At 39.0% G+C, this 10,516-nt stretch overlaps 1 protein-coding gene and 1 long non-coding RNA gene across 2 annotated transcripts; one reads left to right on the top strand and one right to left on the bottom strand.

Annotated features, from left to right (window-relative positions):
- The first annotated feature begins 172 nt into the window (after window positions 1–172).
- On the top strand, window positions 173–6,064 carry cnpy2 (canopy FGF signaling regulator 2). The gene is made up of 6 exons (XM_066708247.1): window positions 173–276; window positions 1,760–1,900; window positions 2,276–2,391; window positions 2,723–2,920; window positions 3,816–3,912; window positions 4,414–6,064. The coding sequence occupies exons 2-6, from the start codon at window positions 1,789–1,791 to the stop codon at window positions 4,455–4,457; spliced, it is 567 nt and encodes a 188-aa protein (XP_066564344.1). The 5' UTR covers window positions 173–276; window positions 1,760–1,788; the 3' UTR covers window positions 4,458–6,064.
- A 2,701-nt stretch (window positions 6,065–8,765) lies between these two features.
- On the bottom strand, window positions 8,766–10,178 carry LOC136754036 (uncharacterized). The gene is made up of 2 exons (XR_010817502.1): window positions 9,811–10,178; window positions 8,766–9,184 (listed from the first exon to the last, which is right to left on the bottom strand). It is a non-coding gene; the product is annotated as an uncharacterized LOC136754036 (long non-coding RNA).
- Window positions 10,179–10,516: the final 338 nt, after the last annotated feature.

Here is a 10,516-nt window from a genome sequence, read left to right as displayed (position 1 = left end):
TAATGAATGAATAGGCCTTTTAACTATGACATACTTATTTTTGTCTCGATTTGCTGCGTTCGGTAATGAGTGTTGGTGACTTGAAACGTTTAAAAACGTGTTCATTTTTTTTAACGTTTATTTCTTTTTTATCGGGGTCCTGTGATTCAAGCTGGCATTTACCCGGACAGCCCCGGCAAAGCGTCTGGTTGCCTACGTCACCGACTTGTAGTTGGCAATGGAATTGCAGCGGACCAGTGTTTCATTGTAGCGGAGGATTAAAGTCAAATTCACCAGGTAAATATTCAAAGTCAACAATTATTTGAAGTGGTTGCTTTACTTCGATGAATGGCTTCGGTTTCGCAAAATGGCTCATTAATATTTAGCAGAATGAGCTTAGATATTTGTACCAACTTGTTGCAGGCGTCTGTAGCCTATAATTTATTCTGTTCTGGGAATAGTTAAACAAAGCTTTGATTTATGATAGGTGGATTTATTTAAGTTATTTAATGTGAGCGTTGCTGAAAGGCTTAGGCTATGTTATATTTTAAATAGCAGTTTATTTACGAGGGTTTTCTAGAATATTCCAGCGATACTTTTAAAAGGGAAACATTGATTTCAGTAAGTCAGTGGTTTCAGAGCTGTATAGACTTTAAATAACTTTTATCGTGACAGTTAATCCAGGGACGGGATGTGCCATGTGTAATAAAACAAGTATAAAAAAAGTAATATCATAAAAACATGTACAGGTCTGAATAATGAAAAGCTCAGTTGTAATGCCCTACCGTACGATATAATTGATTTAATTGATGTTTTTGTAGTTCACTTCAGACAGTAACGCTCAGCCTTGTTTTCTAAGCGCTGGGCATGTTAGCAATTATTCAGTCTGTCACCTGGCGCTGTTTTCTAGGCTGCCTTTCGCTGTGTGTCTGGGGGTTCAAGTAATAACACCGCACGCATCACGTTAAGCCCTATTATAATCAAGCAAGGGTGAAATGCGCATCACTGAACAAAACTCTTTATGTGGCTTAACACTTAAAACTTTCAATCTTTGGTACTGGTAGCTGACTGTCTTTAAATGTTTGAAATGTGGATCTAAACAGGTAGGTTTTAATCGCGTTAAACCACGGTTAAGCGCTTTCCACAGTAAGCGGATTATATGCAGGGTTTAACATCGTTATTATAATGTACATTTTGTAAAAAGTCTTGCTATTTCATTCATAGCATTAGAAAGTGCCTATCGGTAAACGTGCACAATGAAAAGTGATGGTTATGCATTTGAAGCTACGTATTAGACGCTCCCTCCTGTATTTTTGTGCGTTTTCAAGTTTGCCAGTGGTACACTTTTTATTAAATGTACAATCTGTAATCTCTATAAAAGCCTAAGCCTCCGTGTTTATTTCCTGCCCACGATTAACTCCTATAGGAGCTAATTAACACTGAACCCCAGCTTTGTTGCAAGAAACCTCCTAACCTTTCTGTAATTCTCCTGAAAACTGGCATTTCTGTGGCTACAGTTCCAGGTGAATATGCATTATGCCAATTTCACCACCGTAAAAATAGAATTAAACATGGTAACTATTAAAAAGTAACTCATCAGATAGTCCCCTGAGATTACATCAGTTTGAGAGGTAACATCAGCCCTGGCTCCTCAGGAGAATCTGATCTAGGCCTAGAGAAAAGCCCACTTGAGGGACGGATATTACAGATTCTGCCAAACCGGTGGAAACTGGTACCCGTTTCATATACTCCCAACTCATATATTTTTGTCCTCTTTCAGGAGAAGTATCAGCTGGCATCCTGAGGAAGATGAAGGGTGGTGTGAGGGCACTGTCTGTGTGCCTGTCTGTCTGTCTGCTCCTAGCTCTCCCACATGTCAGTCACGGTCGTGGTAGGCATGGACAGGACATGCGCTGTGGAGGTACACAGATTCCCAATAATGGGTCCAACTCTGCAGAAACATTATAGTCAGTTTGTCAATTCAGACAAGACAAGTCAAGACAATATTGGTTTAGGAAATGTCTTTATTTTTTATTAACCATAGCTGTGGTTTATTGGATATGTACACAGGAACAGATAACTTTGAAACTCAGCCTGTTAATATGTCAAAAATATATAGAAAATGTTTAATGTGCAGCAAATCCAGACGCTTAATAATAGATTTGCGATTTCATTGAGACTTGGAATTTGTCACACTAAACATTGAGGATTTCTTTCACAAACCGAATATGAAATGATTGAAAATGTAAAGTATGAATTATCCTCCGTTCTCTGTGTGTGCATCTGTGTGTCTCAGCCTGCAGGGCTTTGGTGGATGAGATGGAATGGGCGATCTCCCAAGTGGATCCCAAGAAAATGATCCAAACGGGATCGTTCAGGATCAACCCTGATGGCAGCCAGTCGGTTACAGAGGCAAGTACTTATTACTGACTTAGCCAGACAGTGAGAAACATGCTAGACTTTCCACAAAAGGTCTCTACTAACCTGGTTCTACAGAGCTGCTTACCTGCTGATGTAATTAACTGTCAACAGTCAATGGTACAGAGAGGAAAAATTACAACTTTTTTCTAATAACTCAAATTGGACCAGCTAAGTCACCTGGAATGTAGACTTGGAGATCCTCGAGCTCTCAAGGCCCAGGTTTACAGATCCCTGTTTCTTCTTAAGCTGGTGGCTGTTGCCCAGAGCTGTGCAGCCTTCAGTGCAGGGCATTTCTCCCAATGTTGGCACTCCACCTTCCCAGGTGCCCTTTGCCCGCTCCGAGGCCAACCTCATGGAGCTGATGGAGGTGGTCTGTGAGAGGATGACCGAGTATGGGGAGAGGGTGGACCCCGTCTCCGACCGCAAGACCTACGAGCGCATCTTGTCCCGGGACGGCAAGAAGATGGACCTGTCCCAGACCAAGTTGGACACCCAGGTCACCGCCAGCCTCAAGTTTGCTGTAAGTCCCCATGTGCAACTTCGAACGCACAGTGTCTTCTGTCATTACGCCGGGGTAGCCATGCAGTGTGTCTTGAACGATGAGTCTATTCTGGCACTTTAAATGGTTACCTGCAAGTGTAGTAATCCATCAGAGCCACTTCCCTGAACTGTGCATCAGAGGGGCTAGAACATATTCTTTTAAAATAATGACACTCGTGTCACTCTGCTGGAAACCTGGGATGAATCCAAGTATAGATCTAAATATTAAATAGATTAACCTAAAAATATCTGTAAAGAAATCATTTTATTTCTGTATTTAATTAGGAACCTGATTAAAATGAATCTGTTCACTAATCGCCTTAGTAAAGACCACATCAAACAAATGGCATCAAGGCACTTACCAATTCAATAGGAAAAGAAAACTTCGTGATTTTCTCAGAATACTTCTAAATTGTTTGTCAGAGTTCTCTGTGCACATTGATGCTTGAGGTTATTTGAGCTGGCTCAGCTGAGGCTTTCGCTGTATTGACAGTTTATCACCATCTGCGTAGCCAACACAATTACAACCTCCTTACGGTGTAACTAAGGCTGCCGACTGGCTCCATTTCTGACTACAGCTGAAATGGATAGTTACACTGCTTTGCAATGGAGCTGTTTGTGGAGCCACAGTTAAGTGGATTACAGGCGTTAAAGAGGGCCTGTGACAAACCAGTCACAAAATCTTCTGATTCACATGCAGGGCAAGAACCACTCCAGAAGCATTTGACCCCAAGTCTGGTCTCAAGGCCAGTGACTCGCCGTCTTCTTTCTAATCGTGTGATGAACTTGCTCCATTAAGACGGTTTTATTTTTCATCCTACACCTAGAATTCCAGTTCTCGTATTCAAACCGTATATCCTTGTATTATTTCACAGTGCGAGACCATCGTGGAGCAGAATGAAGACGAACTAATTGAGTTTTTTGCCCATGAAACGGAAAACGTCAAAGACAAGCTATGCAGCAAAAGGACAGGTAGACTCCCCCTTGCTTTGCTAATGAGTTCATATTATTCTATATATATGTATGTATGCATGTAGCTAGTGCTTGTATCCAAACTAACTCATGTGAGTATGGATTTGTTTTATTTTACTTGCACAATCTGGGTAAAGTGCTTCACTCAAGGTTACAACAGGTCTGAATAGTTTTAAGCACTGTTCCTCTGTGCTGCTCCTGCACAGAGAGGCCCACAGGTTTTATGGTCAAATTCTCTCTGACAAACTGTGAAATGAAGTGAATGATTGATTAATTGGATGTGTCATTTGAGGTGGAATGAAAACCAGCCACTGTGAAGGCTCTCCAGCAATCAGGAGAGAGTGAGAGTGGTCTTGGCATATATTTCAACGGCATTTGACTTTTCAGTTGTAGCATAACAAAGCCTGTAGTCTCATCTACGCTGAAATACGCACAAGACGCTTTGGAGTTCAGATTCTTCCTGATATTGAAGGTGATTGTGTTGCTCTCTCTCCCCCCCAGATCTGTGTGACCATGCTCTGTACATACCTCATGATGAACTCTGACCTCCAGTCCAGTCCAGTCACTGAGACTCCTCTACTGGGAGGGAAGGGGGTGTGACTTTGTGACATCCTTCCAGTGACCCCCTCCGCCCCTCCCAGCTCTCAGATCTGCCAGTCAGTGCAATCCTAGACACAGCTCAGTGTTACAGATCAGGTACCTAGAGCTCTGCTGTACCACACATGTCTACAAGTCACAGGCATCTGGTTCCCTCATCAATATTTTTTTATTCCCACACACCTCCTTACTTTTTTTTCCCCCTGATCTGTTGTTGTTATCTGATACCTTAGACCAGGGTGACTTGTATTCAACACAGATCTATTAAAAACGATATAGTGTAAAGGCTACACATCATAAATCTGCATCACAAAAAGTGCTTTATATAAGACAGCTTAATTTTGAAACATTATACAATGCAGAAACTGATTTTGTAACAGTACAAGAAGCCTGCTAACCACTTACTGGCTCAGTCAATGCTAACGTGGCCTTTCGTCCCTGACTGATGATACCCAAAAATTAACCAGGGCTGGACAACGGCAAAACCAACACACTTGGGGTTCTTCTCAAAATGCCTCAAAATTTTCTTTAAATGTGAAATAAACCACATTTCAAAATCCCTGGGGAAAAAACCTGTTTAAAACAGTTCTCTGTGTATATCGATGTTTGAGGTCATTTGAGCTGGCACAAGGCTTTCGCTGTATTGACTGTTTATCTTCTGATTTACATCTAGGGCAAAATCGTGACCAATTAACTACTCAAAATCAGGTTTGATCCATTCATGATGCAAGTGAAACCAGACTGAGTACATCCAGGACTAGAGTTGCTTACCACAGGTATTAGATCTTCATATCTTCCCCCCATCTTCCTTTGTATGTACGCTTTTCCTCCCCAAATATAAAGCATCTAGGCATTTGGCTTCCCTGCTCTGGCACATCTGGACAGCTGTGGACATGGGTGGGGGTGGGAAATGTTAAGGTGTCTCAGAGAGGAAAAAATTTGTCGGGGTTTTGTGGAATGGGGAAAGGGGTTGTGGGTACATTAATGCCTTGGACTCTTAAGTGGGTCACACTCATGTTAGGGCAGGGGATTTATTTGACTTGACATCTCTGAGTACTTTAACTAAACCAACACTCCTCCAGCTGTCTCTGTGTAGAAACCATTACAAATGGCATTTTTATTTTTTATTTTTTTTGTTTTTTTTAAATTTTGTTTTGAACTTTGAGTGAAGTTGAAATTTAAATCCTTCCACATCCTTCAGTCTGCTCCTCCAAACAGACATGTCTCCTTTCTGTATGACTTTCAGGAAAGGCAAAATAATGTCCCCATTAGGATTTTCATCCAGATAATCCGCATTGATCTGGTTACAGCTCTACAGAGCTGTAAATATCATTCACATACTAGCTATCGAAACATGTACAAAACTACCCTGTATTTAACTTGAATTTATGTTTGCCTGTGAATCTCCAGTCTTTTGACATTGACAATGTACATAGTAACAGGATTCTGTCTCTGGTGGTTCTACATTCCAGCTGAAATCTTTCTGCTCTTGTTTTGTATAAGAGGGGATTTTCTTTTATTAAACAGTTTCTTTTTTGAGAAAAATATTTCTACATCAATGACTAAAATGCCTTTTCTCTCTTTTGTTAAAATTAAGTATGTGGGATGTGACAGGTATTTTGCCTTGATATATAGCCAAATTATTTGTTTACAGGACCTACATCATTCATATAGAATTTTAGAAACACTGAAAGAGACTAATATAAAAGCATGTTCACTGTCGCATTGTCTATACCACATTTACGAGTTGGACATTAAACAAATACACTGCATTCTATAGGTATCCTGTGAAACACGTCACAATTAAACACATAATGTAGATGTTGATAAAATTCCTGAGATCTGCAGTGCCTTCAAAAATTATTTGGCCACCAGCACTTCTCCTCAGTGGGATTTTGATGCATTAGATAGGGATTTTTTATTTGTGAGTCACACACTTCACCCCCCCCGCCCCCAACCAATAAGAAAAAAAATGGTAACAATAAAATAATAAAAAATGAAAACTGAAATGTCATTTTTTAAGTATTAATCCCACTGGGTCCTTACTTGGCTAAACCACCTCTGGCAGCTATTACAGTCAGTCGTCTTTTCGGGTAAGTCTCTATGCACACTGTGATGGGGCAATATTTGCCCATTCCTCTTTGCAAAATTGCTCAAGCTGTGTAAAGTTAGTTGGGGACTCAAGGACGTGTATTTTCTTAATTTTAAGCCACTCCAGTGTTGCTCTGGCAGTGTGCTTTGGATCAATGTCCTGTTGATGATACAGAAGACAAACTTCCTTCGCAGTTTGAGTTTTTTGGCAGAGGGGTGCAGATTTTTATCCAGGATTTCTCTGCATTGTGTGCCATTCATTCATCCATCAATCCTGACAATATTGCCAGTCTCTGGTGCTGAAAAGCATCCCCATAACATGATGCTACCACCGCCATATTTACAGTGAGGATGGTGTTACCTGGCTGATGTGCAGTGTTAGATTTGCACCACACATAATGCTTTACATTCATGCTAAATGTTATGAGACCACAAGATGTTTTGCCACATAACTGCAGTATCTTCTATGTGGTGTTTTGTGGGGAAGGATATGTGTTTTTTTTTGTTTTGTTTTTTCAACCAGGGCTTCTTTCTTGCCACTCTCCCATAAAGGCCCCTGGAGATTCTTAAGACATCATTGTCCATCGCAGCTACTGACTTCTGTAATTCATTCAGAATCACAGTTGGCCTCACAGTAGCTTCCCTAAGAAGTGCCCTTCTTGTCTGGCAACTAAGTTTAGAGGGGTGGCTTGATCTAGGTTGTGTGGTGGTAGTTTCTATATGACTACACTGAGTTCTGGGGATGTTCAATGCCTCTGAAATAGTTTTGTACCCTTCCCCAGATTTGTGGTTCTCTATAATCACATCCCTAACTTCCTCAGAATGCTATTTCATCTTAATTTTGATTCTCTCTTTTGAAAGCTTCTACCATACATTTGGTACCATATAGAGAGAGCAGAATTCATCCTCACAGATTATTTTAAAGCAGGTGATCCTGTAATTTCTTACATAGGTGGAGTCCATCAACAAATTGTGACTTTTTGAGGTAATGTGCCCGAGCAAATTTAGGCTTACAAAGTATATGAATCTTTTTTTTTTTTTTTTTTAATCTGATCATTTCCGTTTACATTTTTTAGTAAATTGTTGAACACTTTGGGAAGTTTTCTTTTCATTTGACATGGTGCTCAAGGCTTTGTAGATCAGTGGGACAAAATCCTAATTTCATATTTCAAATTAAGAATCGGAGACAAAATGTGGAAAAAGTGTTGGGGGCTGAATACTTTTTCAAGGCACTGTATACTGAATAATGTATAGTATATGCATGGTATTGCCGAAAGCATTGAGACCGCAAATACAAATCAATAGATGTTTATAGTATATAGAACAAACTACAGTGCTTATATTAGTATGAGGAATACATAGTGTTTGTTCATACATATACATACACTAACTTATTTCTGACATTCTCATATTAAACTGTTAATTGTGATTATTTTTTAACGAGTATATAAAAATTCCTTATATATGTGTGTGTGTTAAGCTTTTCACCTTGAGTAGACTAGCTAGAAGGCCAACTACTGCCCTCCTGTTATGTGTTCTCTAGGTAAAAGGTCGGGCTCTGAAATGGTATATAAATAGCTTTTCCTCGTCCTGATTTGTGAGCCTGACAGTGTGAATTAGGGCCCAACTCTGAAGGGCTTTTCTATTCTCGGTGTTTGAATGCTTTCACCTGGATGTCGCATGGAGCAGCGCAATTGGTTTGACCAGTAAGTTCACGGTCACAAGGGGAAAGCAGTTATCCCTAAATGGGCACATTAAATTGCCTTGCAGGGGCAAAGTCTGTTCAATCATAACTTCACACTTTGACATACATGCACAAATAGAAGAAAATCAATTTTAAACTATTAGTAAAAGTTTTGCATGTAAGAAACTTGACTGGTACTATTTTAATTCAAATAACCACAGCAACACAGACATGGAGGTAAAGTAAGTTTTATATTCAAACATTCAGTCATTCAGCAGACATTCACCAATAGTCATTTAAAGCAGTAAAAAAAATCAATACATAATTCAGTGATTGCCACAGAAATTTCAAACTAGATTGACTAAAATTGACTGGAATACTTTTACAACCTTTGTTTTGAATCAAAATTGACTTTGATTTAATAGAAATAAAGTCAATAATATTGTATTTCTGGTGTGTAAATCAAGAACTAATTAATGGATTGTCACAAAAATTACTTTATTGTACATAGTTAATTCAGCATATCATGTCATCTCACCTGATCCTCACAGAGAATTACTAATACAGTATATTAAGAAAAAAAGACTTGTGGGAAAGAATCTAAACAAACTTTCTGAACGTTACACCGCTATTCTTCCTCTTTTCTCGGTTTTCCATAAAACATAAAAAATGATTATGTACCACAAAACATCAAATCAAATTCCTCTTGTTGGTCAGAAGGTAAATTATTGTCATATGGCATACATTTCCCTCCCCTGCAAAATAACATTGTTTACTGACTGTGATTCTTATGGCAAAGAGGCCCCTTCCACTGATCATCTTATCTTGCTGTGCAGAAGCCTCTCTTGCTCATGCCCGGACACGAGGTGTGGACCATCACTGGCAGCTAGAACACTGTATCTGCAAAATGAATAACAGAAACACATATAACTGACAGAACATACAGGACATTCTGTTTGAGATTATATCATATGCGACAATTATAACATGACCATTGAATAACAGGTGTGACAATTGTGGATGTATCATTCAGTATGTAATCTCTGTAGAAATTACAATGTATGCCATATCACAATAATTCACCTTCTGACCAACAAGAGGAATTTTATTTGATCTTTTGTAGTATGTAATCATTTTTGCAATTACCAGTATAGTCATGCTTTATGGAAAACCAAGAAAGGAAGAAGAATAGCGGTGCAACGTTCTGAAATTTTGCTTAGATTCTTTCCCACAAGATTTTATTTTTGTATATATATTGTATTATTAATTCTCTGTGAGGATCAGGTGAGATGTGTGACAGTTACTGATTTTGTATGGCCTTAAATGTAGTATTATTGACTTTATTTATTTCTATTAAATACAAGTAGATTTTTGATTCAGAAATTCAGAGACAATTTTAGAATAAATCACATCTATTTTGAAGTTTCTGTTGTAATCACTGAATTAGTTATTCATTTTTTGACTGCTTTAAATTGCTTTAAATGTTTGTTGAATGTCTGAATGTTTGAATATAAAACTAACTTTACCTCCATAACACGAACTTGTAAATGAAGTTGAAACCTTTGCGTTGTAATATATGTCAATGTATAATTGCAGACGGTCAGCTGCACTGATCTTTGCTATATTTTAAGGCATCGCACATTCCCCCAATTCGTGGCGAATTCAGAAAAAAAAGGTCTGTGTAGTATATAGACCTGACGTTGTGCATAATGTGTACGCGGATTAATGAGTGTCAACAGCAGGTTACGTAGAAATCCCTTAAATATCTAATCGATAACAGCAGGCGGTCACTTAGCATATCGATATACTTTTTCTTAATAGCGTCTGCAAAACAGACATAGCACACATTATTTAAATAATATGTTTATGAATACTACATTAACTCGAGTATAAACATGTATAGGAAATGGTAATAACCGGGGTGCCTGTACTATATTTACATGAAAATAAAACACTTTATGGCATTCATGTCGTTTGAGATATAATATTTATGTAGTAAATCTAACGCAATGAATTGAAGAGAAAACAAATCATAACAGTTTTAATACAATTGTGCAAACACACAATTCACGTATATGGGACTTTTAATTCAGGCAGATAGGCGGACAGCTCCGAAAGCTAGCCACTGAGTAGCGTCACCATTCCCGCCGGCCAATCAGCTGGCAGGTTGCCGGCGGCTGCAGCCAATCGCTGTCCTCGGTAGCATGGACAGGCAAATGGGACCCCTTCTCT

Source organism: Amia ocellicauda, chromosome 7 (genome assembly GCF_036373705.1).
Source record: "Amia ocellicauda isolate fAmiCal2 chromosome 7, fAmiCal2.hap1, whole genome shotgun sequence".
Classification (NCBI taxonomy): domain Eukaryota; kingdom Metazoa; phylum Chordata; class Actinopteri; order Amiiformes; family Amiidae; genus Amia; species Amia ocellicauda.
Note: the sequence above shows the minus strand (reverse complement) of the source record. Positions and strands in the feature narration are given on the sequence as shown.

Excerpts from the sequence above, each read along its gene's own strand:
- cnpy2 (XM_066708247.1), top strand. The coding sequence starts at position 1,789 with ATGAAGGGTGGTGTGAGGGCACTGTCTGTGTGCCTGTCTGTCTGTCTG. Across the intron at positions 2,392-2,722 it reads GCAGCCAGTCGGTTACAGAG|GTGCCCTTTGCCCGCTCCGA; the intron begins GCAAGTACTTAT and ends CCACCTTCCCAG. Across the intron at positions 2,921-3,815 it reads CCGCCAGCCTCAAGTTTGCT|TGCGAGACCATCGTGGAGCA; the intron begins GTAAGTCCCCAT and ends ATTATTTCACAG.